General features: G+C 41.9%; 1 protein-coding gene across 1 annotated transcript in view; it reads right to left on the minus strand.

Moving 5' to 3' along the window:
* LOC102432377 (kininogen-1-like) overlaps positions 1–16604 on the minus strand; it is a 33468-nt gene extending 16864 nt beyond the window's left edge. The window contains exons 1-7 of the mRNA XM_014452245.2: positions 16266–16604; positions 11572–11682; positions 9803–9887; positions 5858–6030; positions 4395–4502; positions 3404–3488; positions 2368–2528 (exon numbers count right to left, since the gene is read on the minus strand). Of these exons, the coding sequence (XP_014307731.1) occupies positions 2368–2528; positions 3404–3488; positions 4395–4502; positions 5858–6030; positions 9803–9887; positions 11572–11682; positions 16266–16460 (918 nt within the window). The 5' untranslated portion in view covers positions 16461–16604. The remainder of the gene's footprint in view (positions 1–2367; positions 2529–3403; positions 3489–4394; positions 4503–5857; positions 6031–9802; positions 9888–11571; positions 11683–16265) is intronic.
* Positions 16605–22318: the final 5714 nt, after the last annotated feature.

Below are 22318 nucleotides of genomic sequence, written 5' to 3' on the forward strand. Positions count from 1 at the left end.
AAACGGAGAATTTAAGAAATATTTGGCATCTGAAACCAGCTTGAAATGGGCATGCATCCAAATAGGACTAAATATGCAAAGCCAAGGCAAGACCAAATCTGTAAAATAAATCTTTGGCAAAAATTGGTCATTTGGCAAATTCATCACATGGTAAATGGATTTCCATTAACTCAGATGCTTCCAGCAGGGCTTCCTGGAATAATCATGTCAGAACAGACAAATTGTTCTCTTTAAATGTAAAAACCAGTAAAGATTCATCTTTTGTAAGTAAGTTTGAGATTCTCAGCATATTTCAAATTGACTTGGCAAGTGAAGGAATGTCAGTTCCCTTCAATTAACAGCATTACCTGTTGTTGTTCCCCTGCCAACCTTAGCATAAATAAATACACACCAAGCTTGGATATTGATTCATTAATTTACAGAGAACTGTAAGTACGATGAAGACTAGATAGTCATATATAAAATGAGTGATTCTCTCCTGACGGCAAACCTCTGATATGCAATATATGGTGGAGTAGAGGGTATTCCTGCATTGAGAATAAGGGAGATTCACAAGAAAGCAGAAATATGAAGTGAGAAGAAAAGCTGACAAACACAAGAAGAGCATTCGGGGGTGTGGATGGGTAAGAGAGCAACCAAGGGAGTTGTTTGCATGCCTATAAGCATAACCAAGGAAACAGACACTAGGGGGTTGAGGGCATGTGCTGGGGGTGGGAGTGACCAGGGAGAGGTTAATGGGGGGAAAAGGAGACATATGTAATACTTTAGACAATAAAGAATTTAAATTTAAAAAAGAATACAATGATTGGTGTATCATGTGAGTACACCACTAACATGGGTCATGTTTCCCGTGAAATGAGGGAGAAAAGGTTGTGGTGTCAGGGGCAGGAATAAGTAGGAGAGAGAGCAAAGTGTCAGTTTTGACTTACTTTAATAACATTTGGTTATGTTTCCCCTGCAGTAGAGAAACTAATACAGGAAATCAGAAGATGACAATAAATAGCCCATTGTGCCATCACCTAAAGCCACCACTGTGAATAGTTGGAGGCATTTGTTTCCTTTCTAATTGTTTTCTATACTTTTTATAAAACACCTGACAAAGGAATGTATAGTCAATTTTATGGCCTCTTTTTTCCCCACTGCATATTTTAACACAAGGTATTTCCCACATCAAGAACTCCTCACAAAGATACTTTAAAATTATTCCTTCATACTATATTTTAAGGATATGCCAGACATTATTTGATCATTTCTATATTATTGATAGTTTTGACAGTTTACCATGTTGTGTTTTATAGTTAAAGCTGCAATGAGTATCATGTCTATAAAGACTCTATTTTAAATTTCTAGAAATTCAATAACTGAGCCAAAAGTATGAATTGTTATAAGTGAAGTCCTTCCTCCCATCAGATTATGTTGTTTTGCTGAAACACTTTGCTTCTATTTTGATTACTTTTGTTGGTTCTTTTTTGTTTACATTTAAGGAGGCCAGTTTTGAGGTTTACAATAGGAATCTGCCCATGAATAGATTACTCAGATGCTGTTAGAATTGGCAGAAATTTGGGCTCTTCTCACCCAGCCACTCATTTTACAGATGAGGCCCCAAAGACTGAGTGAGTCTAAATGACAGCCCGGGGTTACCCAGGACATGAGGGCTGGTGCTCTGGTAGAACTGGGTCTCCTGACCCCACACTAGGATGCTCCTTATCTATTGACAGGGCATGGAAGGAAAGATGAATCCCTAGAGGGTACATTTGTGGGCTGTTACGACACGTAGGCAGCGGGGAAGTGACCTGGAGGGGAGAGTGTGAAGAGAGTCTGGGTGATGATAGACTGACATGTGGCTGATCCCAAGGCACTAAGTGATGCTACAACAAGAAACAACTCTAGAAAGGCAGAGAATAAGAGTAGCTTTTCCTTGCCATACATTTTATTAATAATATAAAGTTGCTATAGTTTATATAACACTTTAAATTTCAAGAAGATAATGTATTGACATATATTATCTCTCTTTTTGTGTTCCACTTATTTATGCATTCACTGGTTGCTTCTTGTATGTGCCCTGACTGGGGATAGAACCTGCAACCTTGGCATATCGGGACAATGCTCTACCCAACTGAGCTACCCGGTCAAGGCTTGACATATATTATCTTATTTGAGTCTCACCCCAATCCTTTGCAGACAGAAAATAGAATGTTCTAAATGACTTTTCCAAGATCACATAGCAAGCATGTAGTGAGGTTGAGACTTGACATTCAATTCCGTTTACCAGGTATACTATTTCCCAACCCAAGATCAGTGGCAATATTAGTAAGCAGTTCGCACATAGATTATAATATCACTATTTTTGTAGCTTAATTTACAGACCTGTGATGTTGCGCTGTGCACAATGTCAATCTTGAACAAGAACATTGCATTAATCTGTGCATTAAGTGTTGTAATGGAATGATTCAGAGCATCCTTCAGATCAGGGCTGTCGACAGGTTTCTCGTCGGGGCAGCCAAGGCAACCTTTGGGAAAATCCTCCCCTGAAAGAAGAATCAGGTTTTAAGTCAGTGTGTGTACTGAAGGAGCAGTCTAGCCTAGGACCTCTCCTGCACATTGGCCAGCACTCATTTATAGGGGGCCATGTGCAGCCTAAAGGCCAGTAGTGAGTGAGTAGAGGTTGTCTCTATGACCTTCACCTTACTCCCTGCCCTCTTTTCCTCTCCTCAGAGTCAAGGGCATTTAGGGAAACCTTCCATCAGAAGGTGTTAGTTAGTTCACCTTCAATATCAATGTGCTGCACTGTTCCTAAGTTTTTGCATTTTTGAAAGACTGTGTAAGAAAGCAACGCTTAATTTAAAAGAATGATTCTCTAGTGGGAAAATTTTAAGTCCTCTGATTCTGGTGAGCAGGGAGCTTCAATGATGCTTCTCACTGTGGAATGTATGCAAATATCTTCCTTCCAAGTATGAAAAAAGCCAACTCTTGGTATAAGAAACACTGGTGTGACCATAAACTTGCACTATCTCACTTTTCCCCCATTATAACATGCAGGAGAAAAAAGTTTTTAATTGAAAGGATTTTATTCTGAGTGATTCAATATTAGATACAGCTTCCCCAATTTATAACACCTGATGTAGTGACATCTTATACACAAGGAAGACCAGCTGACATTGCATCTGGAGATCAGCTTTGCCCAAAGGACATAAATCTTTCCTTTTGTCACCATATTCCCTCTGGCCATTTGAAGAGCAGTCCTAGCTGCATCAGCTACAACACAGCTGTGCAGAAATGGGGTACAGCTATAAGGTTTGTTGATTATATCATGGGACCTAAAGCACAATTCCTGTAAAAAGACGTAGCCAGTTATCTGGGATCAACAGGTACTACTAGAGGATAAACATGTATTATCGCATACCTGGTAAAATCTGACACTTCTGTGAGAAGGAAGCAATTCTTAGCTGAGGATCCACGTATGCAAGATCTGTACATTCACCAGTATCCTAGTTTTTCAAGAGTAAATAAGTTAAAAACGTTTTTAAGAACTTATAAAGTAAACAACTTGTAACATTAAATATAGGCTGCATGGGGTGACCAGGCCAGCGGTGGGGGCAGTTGGGGGAGACTAGGCTGGCAGGAGGGACAGTAACGGGTGACCAGGCCGGCAGGGGGACAGTTAGGAGCAACCAGGCTGGCAGGGAGGGGGTAATTGGAAGCAATCATGCCGGCACACAGAGACAGTGAGGGGCAATAAGGCTGGCGGGGGCGGGGGGGAGGGGGCGGGCAAGTAGGGGCCACCAGGCAGGCAGGTAGGCAGGTGAGCAATCAGGAGCCAGCGGTCCAGGATCATGAGAGGGATGTCCGACTGCCGGTTTAGGCCCACCAGTCGGACATCCCCCAAGTGTCCCAGATTGGAGAGGGTGCAGGCAGGGCTGAGGGGACCCTGCCCCCCACCCCCTCCCTTCCACCCCCAGGGCACAAATTTTGTTCACTGGGCCTCTAGTTAAAAATAAAGAAAGGAGAGGTGAGGGGAGGGGAGAAAATAAGCAAAGGCAAGTTTGAAGTTAAGGAGTGCCCTGCGCAGAGCTCAGGAGCACCGAGAAGGACCTTAAGCAGGTGGGAAGAAAGGGAGACAGGAAAGTTTAAGACATGATCAGACAAACTTGACATGGCATCATTTTATCTCAAACCCTGGTTATATGTGTAAATGCTTATTGCCAGATGTACAGATATTTTGACCAGGTAGGTAAGGCAGCTTGACTAGTGACATGGAGAGTGTGGCTGTGAATTCATGCATGCCATCTAATATCTTAGTGACCAAGTCTTCCTGTGTAGCTGAGTATTCCCATACCTGCAAATACTGGACACCAAATGCTAATAACTTTATAATTCAATTTTTGCCTACTTACACCATTGGGAAGGGCCTTGCAGTCTTGGTTTAAGAATTTAAAATTCTCCTTGGAACAATTAGTCTGCTCAATTAAATAAGTAACTTCATAATTCCATCCAGACACCATCTGAAACAATGTTGAATTAAATAGTTAAAGGGAAGTTTAAACATTATTCACTGTGTTATGAGGAACTTGGAATACTGCCTGGCATATTGCAAGTACTCAAAAATATAAACTCTTAGTACTAAGCAAAAGTCATGACTGAATAAACATTGAGCACTTTACGACTCTCACACTCCTCAACACACACACACACACACACACACACACACACACTTCGACACATCTGAAAATAAAAAGCAATATATATGTAAGTGGAATTACTATATCTTCTTAAGAAAAACTTAAGCAATATTTCCTCTGCCAGGCAACAGAAAAATAATGTCCTTTTGAATTTTGTGAAATATGAATAATACTCTTCTAGATGGTTAAAAACACTTTGGAGCTAGAATGGCCTTTGCTGATAAGTTCTCAGGTTCCCAGATAGTCAGGCAGTAAGTTTTGTGCTGCTTTATCTTGGGTTAGTTCAGCCGTGGGCAAACTACGGCCCGCAGGCCGGATCCGGCCCATTTGAAATGAATAAAACTAAAAAAAAAAAAGACCGTACCCTTTTATGTAATGATGTTTACTTTGAACTTATATTAGTTCACACAAACACTCCATCCATGCTTTTGTTCCGGCCCTCCGGTCCAGTTTAAGAACCCATTGTGGCCCTCGAGTCAAAAAGTTTGCCCACCCCTGGGTTAGTCCCACCCCGATAGCTGGCTATGAACGTAATTGAGTAGAACATGCATCTTGCATGAAGGGAAGTTGGATGGTCTATTAAAAGCAGGGAATGTTACTGACTAAAGTAAGTCCCTCATAATTAGACAATGAAATACAAGGAACCCAGTCAACTGTCAGTAAAGACTTAGTGAACTGCGTCAATGAAAAGGCCAGAATTTCTAAGTGTTTACATTCTTTTAATGATATAAAAACTATAATTTAGAGAGTGCTCAGAAAGCCATGCCAACTGTTTAAGTTCCATTGCATATTTTGGAACCATGTTTGACTCATGCTGCCTAAGTGATAATGTAATTTTCTTAAAACCTTAAGGCTAGAATGATCTTTTCATCTCACCATCTCTAAGAAAAACATGTATTTCTGCCTACCCATTCATTAAAACCAGCCTCAGAATCAGGGGTCTGCTTAGCCACACTTTTGCCCTTTATATATTGCAGTATACTAATTGCTTTGACTCAAGAGAAAGCTCTTTACCTCCTATGCTAGTCAGATGCGGACATAAAAGAGCTCCCTCACCACCACTTACGGAATCATAGGTTTTCTATTGACCAATGGTTTATTTTAAGTAATGAAACCCTAAACATAAATATCCAACAAATTTTAACAATACTGTGAGAAAAGGAAACTAAAGCACAAACCTGTCTCTGTGCCCTTTTTACTTCTTTAAGAGCAAAGAGGTGGGAATGATTAGTGTGGTTGTTAAAATGTTCCATGGCATGTCTCAGAACAGGGTTGAAGTCAGCGGGTACAGTCTTTATGGGGTGCAGGCAACCATGGCATTCATACTGGGAGGTCACCACAGGGCCCTTGGCTTGACAAAGAAAGAGTAGGCAAAAGGGCAACATTAATGTGCAAAACCCACATTCAGATACATTGTCCTAAATAAGTAAGGTAATTTCAAAGACCCTGGCAAACAAACTTTCTAGTACATTCTGGTATGTATTAGAAAAAGAGAACACGTGACTGCTTTTTTGTCAGAGGAGAAAAAAAACCTACCATTGACTTAGGAACATCTTATGTGCATATTATTTTTCATAATTATTTTAAATTTATTTAAAAATCATTGTAAATTATAGCACAATACATTAATTTATCCTCTTATAAAAAAGTAAAATGCTACAGATATAGTATCATTTATTTTTCAGTGTTCATTAAAGCTCCTTGAAACCTAGTTCAGGATATAATATGTTTTGTATCAATTCATTTCAACAACCATGTACATATTTTGTTCTTTCTGTAATATGTCAGGTGCTGAGTTAGACTGTGTGGTTACGTTAACTTGTTAGTGATGGTCAATGTGGTGTGTTGGGGAGCACAAGAAATTTCATTGGAAAGTTTGTAAGGAGGACATTCTGATAAAAGGGAAGTGTGTGGAATGCTGCCTGCCCTGTTTATTGAAATTCCAACTTAGGGGAGACATAGGGGAGTGTCGAAGGTGGCACCCCTAATTATTCCTTGACCTTTTCAAACAAGTCTGATTACATACAGACCCCAGGTGTTTACTGGAATCCTTATGCTTCAACCCTGGATGCCCTTACCTAGAGGACAATGTAAACACATGTGTCCTCCCAAGATTACTCACCCTTCTGATTGTATCTAAAGATAAAAAATGCAATACAAGGATAACAAGGCAGGCAATCCAGGCTGCTCTGGCTGCTAGAGCCAGGAGCCCCTCAGCCCTCAAACTGTATCTGAGTAATCTGTTCATTCATCGTTCAGGGGCTGCTGGTCAGCCCCCCCACTGGTGAAGGTGTTAAGCAAAGTGGAGTGGGAGAGACAGAACTGCAGATGGATATTTCAAAATAATTCGGCAACAGCTTGGGAAGGCAGGAGCCCAGAGTGAGCTCAAGAAAGACTTTCGTGAGGAGAAGAGGCCTGAGCTAAGAAGGGTGTAAAGTGGTCAAGGTCACCTGGGCAACATAAAGTGTGAGCCTGAGAAGGAGGAACAAAGGGAGGAATGGCTCCAAGAAAGCAGGATGAGTCAGGGGCAGCGTGTGGGATGCAGTGTATACTTTTTACCGGGGCTTAAAGCAGGAGGCAGGGACTGGCGATGGAGGTCTGTACAATTAATAGACAGTCCTCTGCTGTGGAGCCTGGGCCACTCTCTGGAGTCCAAGGGTTATGAACTATATTCCAAGGGTCATGGGCTTCTTGGTGAACCTGATGAGAACTAGGGTGCCCTCTGCGGGAAAATGCCGGTACTCACAACGTACTCCATATAATTTCAGGGTGTGCATTAACTCACTGAATTAAGAGTGGTCGGCAGTAATGATGGGGTGCCACTGATGGGGTTTTAATAAAATATTAAAACAGGATCGAGCTTGTATTAAGTTTCCAAGCAATGTTTATAACAGACTAGAGGCCCAGTGCATGAAAACATGAACCGGGTGGAGGGGTCCCTCAGCCTGGCCTGCAACCTATCACAGTCAGGGATGCCTTAGAGACTGTCCGCCTAAGCCGGCAGTCAGACATCCTTCTCGCAGTCCAGGACCCCCTTGCTCCTTACTGCCCGCCTGCTCACTGTTCCTTACCGCTCAGCCAGCTGTTCCTTAGTGCTGTTATGGAGGTGGGAGAGGCTCCTGCCTCCACTGCTGTGCTCGCCAGTCATTAGCCCAGCTCCTGGCTGAGCGATGCTCCCCCTATGGGAGCACACTGACCACCAGGGGGCAGCTCCTGCGTTGAGTGTCTGTCCCCTGGTGGTCAGGGCACATCACAGTGACCGGTCCTTCTGGTCGTTCAGCCATAACGGTCACTTAGGCTTTTATTATATGGATAGCCTTAACACGCTGGTCAGTAGAGGCACACGCTGTAGAGGGGAAACCATCAAGGCACCCTGGGCCCCTTTGCCTTCGGCTCTCATTGTCTGAGTGTGCAGGACCCAAAGAGAATCAGGAGCAACAGTGTTCTACAACAGTGTCCCTCAGTTGCGAGTAGGTCAACACAACTCCCCTTGCAGCTGTTTCTTGGTACTCACTCCATAAGCATGTGTGTCAGAAAAAAGATTTACTGGGTGAATATTCATAGCTTTCCTCTCTGCTCTCCCGTTGCAGAAGGCATGTTGCAACAGGGCAGTGGACAAAGTTAACAGACTGGAGGGGACTTACATGGGAAAGGAGAGAGAATTACTGAGGGGAGAAGAAAAGATTGATGAACACAGAAGGGGGAGGGGGAAGGGAGTAGAGATCAGAGGCTGGTTTGCTGACCTCAAGGGCAGCTCTGACTGGGGTAAGAGGAGAGATGGAGCAGTCTTTTGAGGGTGAAAGATACAAATTCAGTTTTTCCAGGCAATGGAATAAGTTTTCATCCTGCTCCAACATTTCTGGGGAGAGTTTAAATTTTGAATTCTGAAACATATTTTGCCAAAAATGTTTCAGATAAGGGATTACCTTGTAGTAATCACCTTGTAGTAATTGTGGATCTACAAGGTGTGGCAAAGAGTTTTTTCTCTCATAGTATATAAGTGCTGTGTTCTGGATCATGTGAAAATTTGCTTATGAGCTAAAGATCTTAAACTAAATAATAAAAAACTACTCCAATTTTTTTTTTAAAAAATGTGATTTCTTTTCTGTTTTTGACTGTTTTTCTTTCAATGCCACTTCTTGCAAGAGCTGAAACTCAAGAAATATAGTTTTTGTGGGTTCCTTATGGAATACTAAGGCCAATATAGAACAATTGCTCCTAAACTGATGTTCACCAGTGTGGCTAAAGATGCTGTTCTGGAGCCTCCTATATTAAAACCCTATCTTGCAAAAGGCCAGTTCTGGGTTGGCTTTTGTGACTGACAGTCCCTAGATGTGCCATTCTTCTGCACCTAGCCACTCTGCCACCAGAGGGAAGGAGCTAATGGTTATATCTGCATAAGTTGCTCTATTCTTATAAGGTCTACTATACCAACTCTGCTAATTGCTAGCTATGGGATACTGGGCAAGATACTTAACTGTGGTGGGCCTGGGTTTCCTCATTTGTAAAATGAGAATATTAACACTGCCTCATAGAATTGTTGTGAGGATTAAATAAATCAACATATGTAAAACGATTAGCACTGTGGCTAGCAATAAGTGCTCAATAAATGTCAGCTATGATTACTTTTATTTTTATGATCATCAATACAGTATTATGCTTTAACTTCAAGCCTACCATCTAGCTTCAGTCTACAATAACCCTCTGCAGTGAGAATTACTGTGATCCCCTTTTAAGGAAAAGGGAAACCAAAAAGGTGAAGAGCTTTTGAAAGATTACAGCCTAGGTCTGACCTCAAAGCCTGTGCTTTTCTGGCTCTAGGACACCCCCACAATTGAAGCATGTGGCATGTTTTCTAGTCCTTTCCCAGGGCCTTTGCACACATCTAATTCAGCCCTACTGTCCAGGGAGGGGCCAGGAGATGATTGGCAGGAGCCTGGCCCCACCTCAGGACTCTGTCACTACAGCCCCCCCCCCGCCAACCCCCTTCACCAAGGCTGCAAATAGCATTGCACAGCCACCCATTGCCCTCTGGGAAAGGGCTTTGTCCAGTTTATGCTCCTGGCCCCACTCAGAAATGGTTCATTTCCCCCCAGGGCAGCGCCACCCTATATATCAGCTACCTGGAGTAATGTGGCAGGTCTGGGTAGTCACGGAGAATTCCACATTCCGTCTCTTCCCTAAGGTCGCCATGCATTCTCCTGTGGCCTAGAAAGAAAGAAAGAAGAAAGAAGAAGAAAGGAAGAAGAAGAAAGAAAGAAGAAGAATGAAAGAAAGAAAGAGGGAAAGAGAGAGAGAGGGAGGGAGGGAGGGAGGGAGGGAGGAGGGAAGGAGGGAAGGAAGGAAGGAAGGAAGGAAGGAAGGAAGGAAGGAAGGAAGGAAGGAAGGAAGGAAGGAAGGGAGAAAGAAAGAAAAAGAAGAACATTTATCTTAATCTTTCAGATGGAGAAGTGCACCTAGTGCTGTTGCTACTAGTAAGTATGGGTTTTCTCTTATTTAAAACTTAATATTTTTTCTAACAGAGTTTTGAGATACAAGAATGAATGTTTTTGTAGCCTAATCATTATTATTTACAAGTCATTGATATGCATGAGGTGTCCAGAGGAGAGGCAGTATAGATAGTGAGGTTTTAAAATAATGTTATGTTTGGAGCACTGGAGATATTTCTTTTTCACCAAGCTGAACACAGTGCCCTAAAACTAGCCTGCCGAACTCTCCTCTTACAGTTCAACTTCAGGGTTCAGCTGCACAGTGGATGCGGTGCTTTTGATACCATTGTAATAACCAGGTATTAACTGAAAAGGAGCAAAGGGAAGGCCAAATAGACACATGCCCAGAAAAGTCTGGGTGACCTAGGGAAGGTACTTGTCTGTCAGTCACCCCTGGGAACATAGTTGGTGTGGCCACTGCAAGCACAGGAAGATTTCAGATATTAAACTCCTAAACAAAGGAGTTCTCTCTCTTGCCTCTCTTGCACACTATGGCTTCTGGTTCTCTTGTTGCATGGGACACACTTCCCTGCATGCACCCACATGGCCCACAGCCATATGTCCCCCCACACCCACACAGACAATGGACTAATGGATGGGAACTAGCCTGGTGCTGTGCCAGACCCAACTCCACCATGGAATGGAAACTTGGGACATTGGTTTGGATTTTGGCTCTGCTGATTCCCCAGCTGCACCTCTTTTAGGACTAGTTTAAGGGAAATGGGACTTTAGAAATGCAGATATGGAATTCCAAAGAAATAAAGATCTCTTATCTTCCTGTGTGAGTCTTAGGAAGTTCTTTTTATCAAGATATCGTGAGGACCGGACCCCCAGCATCCAGTGGGAAAAGGGATCCCCATTTCCACCAATAACATTTGACAGATTAAAGAGGTGAGTCCATGGACTATGGAAAGAGTGTCTTCCTTCCTGGCAGATACTGGCTGTTAGCTCCCTCAGGTAAGGCTAAACAACCAGCTGTGGTGTGGCAAACAGATGTTATGCATTTGGTTAAGATATCTTGTTATTAATACAAGGTCTTTTCATATGTATCTCCTTTCATCTTTCAATTTGTGTCAATTTTACAGGGAGCCCAAGGGTTAAAAGTGGTCAGCTAATTAGAGGCAGAGTAGAATTCCAACTCAGGTCTCCACAAATAAAGCACCCAATTGGTCATAGGAGTCCCCTCTTCATGGGAGGGCTTTCTCCAATCTCATGGCTGGCCTCTCATGCCCTTTCTGTCTGTGCAAGCACATAGACATCAACCATTTGCCTTTTGTACACATATGAGCGTTTATGTGCACCCCTCACAAACAGGCTCCACAGTACTCATCACCCCCAGCACTAACAGAATAATTTGGCAGTGTCGATTGAGAAAACTGGAGGCTCCGGACCATCACACTTACAGCTTGCTCAGCCTCTTTGTAGTCACAGTCCTGCCAGGTTTTGCCACTTTGAACAGGACAGTCGCCCTCCTTCATTTCGTACTTGACAGAATAAAATATGTCATTATCTACCTGGAAAAAAGCAATCAAAGATACATAGGGCTCATTCAACTGCCAACAGCAGACCATCGGAGAGGGATCTGGTGCAGTTATGTATATTTGATATTGGTTTAATTCAACAAGAGCAAAACATTTACTAAAAATAATGAAAGTTATAAATACTTGGAAGAATGTTCCTAATATATTTATAAACATGTATTTTCAAATAACAAAGTAGTATACATAGTATTAGCCTATTTTTGTAGAAAGCAATTTACATGCACATATATCATTTTTAAACCCTGAAAAGTTATGCAGCAAAGCTGTTAACATCATGCATCTCAGTGGTGGGTGTATGGTTATCTTTTATTCTCTTCTTTAATCAAACATTCCTAAATGTTCTGAGTATTTCTTGAAAAAAAATATATATTACTTTTACAATTAGAAAACAAACCAACAAACAAGAGTACTTTCTTTTTTCGTTTTTTGAAAAAAAATGTCAACAGGTATCTCTGGATGATGAGATTAGTTAAGGGTAATTTTAATATTTTTATTTGGTTTGTTTGGTTTTCTATTTTTTTCTAACATGTCATAAAATAATAAATAAAGCTGTTAAAGCTCAAGGTACCGAGCTAGATGAGCTTTTTTTATGCAAAATCCTGGCATGGTGGAGCAGCAAGAGACCTGAGAGGTGCTGCTGCCCAGCCCCTCACTTTGCAGGTGAGAGAACGGAGGCCCAAGTAGAGAGGGCAGAGCTTAGGCAGCCTCCCACCTTGGAAAGGCAAAGCCAACCCAGACCCTGGTTCTCCTGAGTCCAGGGGCAGTGCTCTCTCAGGGCCTGCACTCGTCAGAGTATTTGCATCTGAGAGATGATGGAGTCAAACACTATAGTTCCGAGGTTCGTTTCAGGTCTCAGATTTAGATAAAGCAGCAGGTGATAGTGATTCTGTGGACATTTTAGAAAAAAAAATACCCAACAACAACACATTTGCCACAGATGTCTGCCAATGACCACAACACCAATAAAACATTGCCGAAGGCACCAGGACTCGCATGACTACAATAGCTGGTAAAACAGAATGGCTCAATGTCACTTTCAGAAAAGAAATAAAAATAAAAAGCCCACTGGGCTTTTTTTCTTTAATCTCATCATGTCAAATGGATGGATTTTTTCTTCCACCGAAGTAAACTATCACAGAGACATAGTGAAATTCATTTGAACAAAGTATTGAAAGCTTGTATTTTTTAACTTTGCTTTTTTTAAAAAAAAAATAATTTGTTTTCTTTTGCATGACAAAAGACTTCTAGTTTAAAAACAGGGTACATCAAAAACAAAAATATCCTCCTGTGTCCCATCTTTATTTTCACCAATGCAAGAAATCCTTCTGGAATATCAGCACCCGATTAAATAGGTATCAAACCACTGAACCTACATGTTAATACATATTCTGTTACGGCAGAATAACCAAGAATTTCCCCCAAAGAAAGATTTTAATTTTCTAAATTAAAGGGGCCTAAGAGGATTCTTTGAGAACAAACAAAAATCTCTTATGCCAGGTTTTTTAGGCTAAATATGGATAACACACTGGCAGCTGAAGAAAACTGAAACTATAAATAGATCCAAACTAAGAATTTCTACATTTCTTTAGAAAACAGAACCAGAGTTCCTTTTTAAAAAATGACCCTGTGGAATGGCTTTGCTTCCATATTTACCTAATATTGTAACAGTAAAACAGACACAAGAACATTGATGACAGCTCAACAATGCTGGATGCAGGACGTTTACACATGCACTTTTGTTTAAACGTCCCACAGGTTTATTGACTAAGGCTAGACAGCAAGTCATATGATCCTATTTGATGCCTTTTCTACAGTGTCCAAGATCAGTATACGGATACAGCCAAAGACTGGGCCCTGACTTTCAGGAAAAAGACCACAAAGAAGAAAATCAGGTTAGTTATTTTGTCCCCCTAGTTAATTGTTTGAACTGGAACAACAAAAGGTGGAAAACAGGGACTGCAATGAATTAAAGGAGTTGGAAAAGTTGGTGGAGAGACGCATGGGGTACGAGTAACATCATTGGGCTTTGGATGTCAAGGACAGTGCAAAAAAGAGCATCTATGGGACCAAGTACTTATAATGTCCTGTGGTGTCACTCCCTCAACAACGTTAGGTTATCTGCAGGTGATAATAAATATATTAGTTATGCAATAGGCAGTGTGTCAAATATGCATTCATCCTGTGGAATGAACCACCACAGAGATACATGATACCATACACATTCTTTAAATGCTCTTGTGTTGTGTCTGATTTGCTTGTTTTCAAAGCCAGGCAGGCAAACTCTTCCCGGGGATGTCCTTGGAGAGAAGAGTGGTCCACTGAGCCTGGTTTGTTTAATTTTTCCTTTATCAAGAGATGATGATTGACATCTGAGAGATGCAAATCAAAACCACAATGAGATACCATCTCACACCTATCAGAATGGCTATTATCAACAAATCAACAAAGGGCAAGTGCTAGCTAGGATGTGGACAAAAAGGAACCCTCCTGCACTGCTGTTGAGAATGCAGCCTGGTGCAGCCACTGTGGAAGACAGTATGGAGTTTCCTCAAAAGGTTAAAAATGGAACTCCCATTAGACCCAGTAATCCCACTTCTAGGACTATATCGCAAGAAACCAGAAACACCAATCAGAAAGGATATATGCACCCCTATGTTCATAGCAGCACCATTTATAATGGCTAAGATTTAGAAACAGCCTAAGTGCCCATCAGCAGATGAATGGATTAAAAAGCTGTGGTACATCTACACAATGAAATACTATGCTGCTATAAAAAAGAAGAAACTTTTAGCATTTCCAATAGCATGGATGGAACTGGAGAGCATTATGCTAAGGGAAATAAGACAGTTGAAGAAAGATAAATATCATATGTGGGATATAATGATCAACATAATGTGATGAAGAAGAAAAGATCCAGAGACTAATGGTGGGGGGGGGGAGTAGAAAGCAACCAAAGGACTCATATGCATACATATTAGCATAACCAATGGGACACAGACACTGGGGCGGTGGGGGCTCGCCCGGGTGGGAATGGCTGGGAGGGGGTGTGGTCAATTGGGGGAAAAGGAGACATATGTAAAACTTTAGATAATTAAAAAAATGGGGGGAGAGAGGATGATTGACTCTAAAGAGAAATAAAGCTAAATGTTGTTTGATTTTGATTTTTTCCCCCTTTCAGTTGCATCATTCTGAATGTTTCCATATAAACAACAACAAAAAATCACAACTAAACCCTCTGCCACCCCCTTCCCCCGCAACCTAATAGTTTTGATGCATCCAGTTGTATTTCTTGGAATCACACATCCTATCAGGATTTATCTTCAACCTGAGTGTATCCATCAGTGATAAAGAATATTCTAAACCAACTAGAACATTGCTGTTACCCTTGATGCATTCAGCCATTGGGACTTCATGGTAGATATTTTATCTAATATAGTAGAACTATATTAATTTATTTTCTGACTCCTCTTGACATACCCCACTGTCCCTCATTTACCCTAAATTTATTGAGGTATAATTTATAGAGGTATATTTATTGAAGTATAAGTAAATCACATATATTTAAGATATACAAAAAGATGATTTGCTATATGTATACATTGTGAAATGATTACCACAAATAAGCTAATTAGCACATTGTCACCTCACATAATTACCTCTTTTGTGTGTGTGGTGAGAACTCTTAAAATCTAGCCCTTTAGCAATTTCAAGTATACAATACATTATTATTAATTCTATTCACCATGCTGTACATTAGACCCCCAGGACCTACTCATCTTATTTTTTTTAAATATATTTTTATTGATTTCAAAGAGGAAGGGAAAAGGAGAGAGAGATAGAAACATCAATGATGAGAGAGAATCACTGATTGGCTGCCTCCAGAACACCCCACACTGGGGATCAAGCCTGCAACCCGGGCATGTGCCCTGACCAGAAATTGAACCATTACCTCCTGGTTCATAGGTTGACACTCAACCATTGAGCAAAGCGACCAGGCTCATCTTATAACTGAAAGTTTGTACCCTTGACAAACACCCCCCAATTTCTCCCATCCCACAGTCCCTGGCAACCATCCTTCTACTTTATGCTTCTGTTAATTTGACTTCTTTAGATTCCATTTATATGTGAGATTATACAGTATGTGTTAGACATACTCCCTTAAATACCTCCTCCCCTTTGAGTTCTGGAGGTCTTTATATTTTAGTTTAAGGATGGTCACCCAGTAAATCCTCTTGCTATGGCCTCACTGAGTTGCTGGATTTTCCCACTCAACATAATCCCTTTCAAATGACTCCATCTACCTTTCTTTAATTTCAGCCTAGGATACTTGTCCTCTGATCACCCAGGAGGCCAACCTTGGAGGCTTGAGGACTAGTCATGCCCTGCCCAAGTCCCAGCCCAGAAAGTATGGTTGGTCTTTTCTAAGAGCTGTAAGCCTCTACCTTTAATTATCAGGAATTTTTTGTGGTGTGTGTGTGTGTGTGTGTGTGTGTGTCCTAGGTTCAAGTGATAACATAAATCCCAAATGACCTCAAGGTTAAATTCAACTCACTCACCGTCTTGTTGCCTTCAGTTATGCGGTACAATACAAACTGGTTGCCACTTTTGTTTCTATCATTGTATTTCTTCAGAGCTGCATCCACAGCCTTGAATACATCCTCATTATTGCAGTCAATTTCTTGTGGTTGGTCCTCTTGGGCAAAACTTGTTAGCAGCCTGGAACAAAGGAAAAGGATGGCAATTAACTTCATGATTTGTCAGTCTCCCTCTGGGAGTTTCACCAAGAATTGGAAGCTAACTTGGAGGCTGATGTTAACCCTCTTCAGCCTCTTATCTCTTCTGTCTCTCCTCTCTCTGCCTTAGCACTTTAGGGTTCTGCTTGGCTTCCTGCTGCCCTCCACTATTTGCCCTCTTATAAAGGACAAATGGCTCCGCTGGATTACCCAAGCAGATCTCAGGCTGGTCCATTTCAACACTGGGTCGTTGACCTCCTTGCTTGTATTTGGGAGGTATGTGTGAACACATTTCCAGGAAATTGTACAGCTTTGTATAGCAAATCAGAGTACAATCCAATAAAGGAGGAGAGAAAAAAACATCACCCGCCTGTTATTCCCTTTCCAAAATGACTTTCCCAAAGCTATTTATGAAGGTTACTACACGTGACAACAATGCAACCATGAGGAGACACCTTTCAATAAATTTCTTTGCACTCCTGGAGAGCACATGCACAGGGACATAGTTTGTGCAGGGAGTCTCACCAGGACATTGGCATGACTGAAAATTAAAAATGGGCATCCTATCTGGTCTCTGGCTAAGCCAGCATCTCTCCACTCAACTGGATCTGCTGTAGAAAGGAAAATGTTTCCCAGGGTGGAGGAGACAGGAGAGAAACTTAAGGAGAGATGGTTTGAGTGAAGCCTCCTTAACCTGTCCTTCCTTCTTGTTTCTGGATTGGTGGACTTTATAGGGGTCTTTCATTCACCAAGACTAAGTGACCTTTCAGATAAAGTTAGACTATTCAGGGAGAGGAGGTCTGAAGGTAGGTTAAAGATATGGGCTAGAACTGTTTTCCTTCAAGTCTTACCCTCTACCCCCCCCAAAAATGTTCGACTTCTTTGTTGATCAGGTATCTATCTTGGCAAGCCAATCTCCCTGAGAACCTTTGGAAAAGAGGGATCAATGGGGGCTGAATGATGGCCTTGTAACAGAGTGGCAGGAACATGAACTTGGCAGTAAGCCCAACCTTGATTCCCATCCAGCTCTGCTACTTAACTGCTAAGTGATCCTGAGCAAATCAGGGTTATATAGCCTTTCTGGGCCTCAATTTCCTGATCTGGAAAAGTGAGATATCATAACATCTTATGAGGTTTTCTGAGGAGTAATGAGATAAAACATGTGCAGAGCCTGGTAATTAGATCATATAAATTATATCTAATACTAGTGGCCCAGTGTACGAAATTCATGCATGGGGAGGGGGGATTCCCTGAGCCCAGCCTTCACCCTCTCCAATCGGTGACCCCTTGGGGGATCGAGCCTAAACCTGCAGTCAGACATCCCTCTCATAATCTGGGACCGCTGGCTCCTAACCGCTCACCTGCCTGCCTGCCTGATGGCCCCTAACTGCCTCTGCCTGCTTGTCTGATTGCCCCTAACAGCCCTCTCCTTCCTGCCTGATTGCCCCTAACTGCTCTCCCCTGCCGGCCTGATTTTGCACCCAATTGCCCTCCCCTGAAGGCCTGGTCACCCTCAACTGCCCTCCCCTGCTGGTCTGATCTTGCCCCCAATGGCGCTCCTCTGCCGGCATGATTTCTCCCCCAATTGCCCTCTCCTGCTGGCCTGATCGCCCCTTACTGCCTCTGCCTCGACCCCCACCACCATGGCTTTGTCTGGAAGGAAGTCAGACATCCAGAAGATGGCTTGATGACCTGGTCTAATTAGCATATTACCCTTTTATTAGTATAGATAGATTATATAGTATAGGATTGCTTAAATGGTGGGGGGGGGGGGCCTTTTTCAGCAGGAGGAGATGCTCTTGGCAGACAAAAACACATAATCCTTATATCTGGACTGATAGCCAGCCATATGCACTATACTGTCAAACCAGTAATTAAAAAATTGAACCCCTTTCTTTTTTTTTTAAATATATTTTATTGATTTTTTTACAGAGAGGAAGGGAGAGAGAGAGTTAGAAACATCGATGAGAGAGAAACATCGATCAGCTGCCTCCCGCACATCTCCTACTGGGGATGTGCCCGCAACCCAGGTACATGCCCTTGACCAGAATCGAACCTGGGACCTTTCAGTCCACAGGCCAAGGCTCTATCCACTGAGCCAAACCGGTTTCGGCTGAACCCCTTTCTTACACCTTACACCAAACAGCTGTTGCCCTTAAAACCCCTCCTCAGCCCCCACCTTAGATTCTGCCTTTGCAGTTCACCCAGATTTGGTTCTGATTTGTCGGTTTCATGTAGCCTGAAAGACAGCAAGATCCCAGAGGGAGATGAATATGGTATTCTTTGCAGTCATTTCATCAGTAGTCTTAGAGAGACTCCTGCATCCCAGTTTGATTCAGAAGAAGCAGATACACTAGACCAAAGAGTGATGTGAACATGATAGTAAGCATTCCTTAGCAGGGGGACCTGGGGAACCAGTGAGGAAGAATCAGACCTTCTTCTCATGCCCACCACCCAAACACCTGGGACTATGTGAGACTCTTGAAATGAGGCATACCTTTGTGTGGGGAGGAGCGGGGTGGGGAAACTCTAAGAGGGACTGAGGTTAAGTTTTCTATTATCCCAGCAGGATGTCAACTTGAAATATAAATCCATGTTTTAAAAATACAGTGATATTTCTGGGGCATTTGAATTTATGGTCATGATTCATGCCTATGAACTTCTTTGAAAATTATATCCTGAGCTTTGTTTGCTTTATAATTAAATTTAGAATTTATTTCTCCAAAATAAAGGGAATATAGAGAACTAGAAATAAGAAGTAGGAGAGAATTTGGATCACTTTATAAGAACAATCCTTTATATGACAATACATGCTTTCTTGGCATGCCCAGCTACAGCATAAGTACTAAAAGGGGAATGATGCTAGAATTGAAGGAGTTGAGCCCAGGAAGTAAAGAAATTCTGAGGATCAGAGATTTGTCTTGAGTGGTGTAGTAGCCAGTGAGAGAATTAACATTTGACTTGGGACCCTAGGATTTTTTCCTCTCCTCTCCATTTTTATTGTTCTTCTCATGTCATCTCCTCTCCTACACACATTTTTAAAAAATATATTTTATTGATTTTTTACAGAGAGGAAGGGAGAGGGATAGAGAGTTAGAAACTTCGATGAGAGAGAAACATCTATCAGCTGCCTCCTGCACAGCCCCCACTGGGGATGGTCCCGCAACCAAGGTACGTGCCCTTGACCGGAATTGAACCTGGGACCCTTCAGTCCGCAGGCCGACGTTCTATCCAGTGAGCCAAACCGGTCAAGGCAACACATTTTGTCCTATTCTGAATATGAAAGGTAAGATTACAATAACCTGTAATGTTGCATTTATTATTGCTTACATTTTATTTATGGTTCTAATTCAGAACATTACTCATTCTTCAAGGAACTCAGATTTCTTTTTGGAAATGTCTCTTCAAAAAACTTTGAAACTTGTGAAAATTCACTGTTGAACATCCCTGGACATAATTCAGAGGCTGATTGAGGGAAGGGCTGATTTTCTGGCTTTAGAGGATAGTTGTGGTTTGGCAATGAGAAGCTGAGAAAATTGGCTACAGGAAGAGGAAGATCTTCACCTTTCTTTGATGGAGGGAGTCAGTAAACATATCCAATTTGTCTCCATTTTAAGGGAAAGTGTCCTTTGCCTGGACCTCTTTCTTCTGAGTGCCTAGGTGGTGGGCCATGGCCCCGGTGATGGTGATCTTGGGGACCTTGCCTATGGGGTGGTGGGTCACAGGGTCCATTGTCATGAAAACCATGGCCATCAGGATGCTGTCCATGGAGATGGTGTCCATGGGGTTGGTGTCCATGAGGTTGATGCTCATGAGGATGATGTCCATGGGAATGGTGCTCATTGGAACTATGATTATGAGGAGGTGCATGTGTGCCATTGGTGCCAAAATGGAAGTGATGACATCTTGAAGGGGACAGTTGTGAAGGAGCTCCTGCTTGAAGTGGTGGTCTATCTGAGTGATTTTTGTTGTCCAGAGGAGGTGGGCATCCAGGTTTATGTGACTTGTGGGGATGGGTTATCTCTGGATCTACTGTGTGTAAATGAAAGCTTGTGGGCAGAGGAATGCCCATGGCCTCCAGAGTGGAGGAGATGGTCCAAATGGGGTTGAACATCACTGATGTTTCTATGTTCCTGGTGAAGGACACCACAGAAAAGTGACTATCATCATGTAAAGAAGAAATTAGATGTTTAACTTGATTTAATTCAACTAAATCCATACTTTTGGATTGCAGAAATAAATTTTTAAAGTAGGATATCAAAGAAGGGTTCTCAAATTTTTATCGAGGCAAATTGGCATTTAAAATACAAACAAAAATCATCATCTACCACCATCATTTCACAATAGCAATAATATTATATAACAACAGTCAGAAAGATAATCTCAGAGTAAAGGATGGTTCTTTTATATGTAATATGTTATACCACAAACAACTTTTCTTATTATCTTTATTTTTCTCATTTCCATATAAAGTGATAAAATTATATTACAGAATGGTACTCATCTGTAGATCAACATTTCAAAAACTTGTGCCTTATAATTTAGGTTCGGGATCTGAAGAAGGGACCAACGCACAATGGAAAATACTATACAGGAAATATGACTTTAGAAGGCAAGGGGGGCCTGATGTAGACTTCACTCTTGGAGAGGCACACTGAAGCCTGGCCTTATCTGCTTTTTATTCAATTTTAGATACACATCTTGCCCTCAGTAAAGCACGGCAAACAGGTAGCAGACAGACCATCTCTAAGGTCAATAAAGATCAATAAGGTCCAGTAAACATTTATTTTGAGGCTATTAGGTCAGGAAATTGCTTTGAGCCACTGCTATCTCAACACTGCCCTGCTAACGCCCAAGGTCCATCGGCCTACGTGCACTCTTATGAGAGTATTGGGAAAGCGGTGGCTTCCTGCTTCTCCCCCTATTTGTTTTCTTAATAAATCTTGAAAAGTGTATGTCGTCTGTAGGGCTTGAGTCCTTTTAAGAATCTTCATTCCACATCTGCAGACTAGAAATAAACATATAAGAACAAGAATGAGACAGACAATAGTGGTTATGATAAGATGCAAATGTAAGGAGATCCAATGAAAAGGATTGAGTTCTTTTATGTTCTTTTTAAATTGTTGCCAGGCATCTAAGGAACTAGTTTGTAGTAGGCTTCTTTCTGAGCCATCAGTTCCTTATGGGTCCCCTTCTCAATCACTGTCCCCTGTGATATGACAGAAACAATATTCAAGTCCTGGAAGGTGGACAATTGGTGGGCAATGACAATGCAGGTCTGACCTTTTCTGGCTTTGTCCTGGGCAACCTGTACCATTGCACGACTAATGACTGCTAGCATGGCAAGGCTTCTTTACAATCCCCCAGGTCATCTTTGGACTATTTCTCCTCTGTCTCATTCTCCTTCTATTTCTGATCTTTAGCTTATTGCTTGGGATGACTACTATCTTTGGCTGGAGTAGTCAATTGTCTGCAGCCACAGGTACAGGATGAGGCTCCAGATGCAAGGTCCTCATTAGTGTGGTGAGTCCTCTCTGGGGTCCATGTTGAAGTTTAATATACCTTGCAGGAATCCACATGGGCTTGGAGGAGTTTTCTGGAAATACACCAGCATATCCTTGACAAATAGTTAACAAAGGGACCCTTCCATAAACCAGACTCAGGATCTTTCCATTTAACGAGACCATTTTCCTTTGGCTTATTCTTACACCAGAGTAATTCCATAGGTGTCTTCCCATCAGTGTTACAAGTGAAAAAATTTAAAATAATTAAGGCTTGGTGTAGTCTACTTACAGATTTCACCACTATTCTCCCTTTTTGTTTTTCAAGTTGTTTTTCAAGTTGGGATTTTAGCCACTAATGGTGTTCTATAATTG

This window comes from Myotis lucifugus, unplaced genomic scaffold (assembly GCF_000147115.1).
Source record: "Myotis lucifugus unplaced genomic scaffold, Myoluc2.0 scaffold_14, whole genome shotgun sequence".
NCBI lineage: Eukaryota > Metazoa > Chordata > Mammalia > Chiroptera > Vespertilionidae > Myotis > Myotis lucifugus.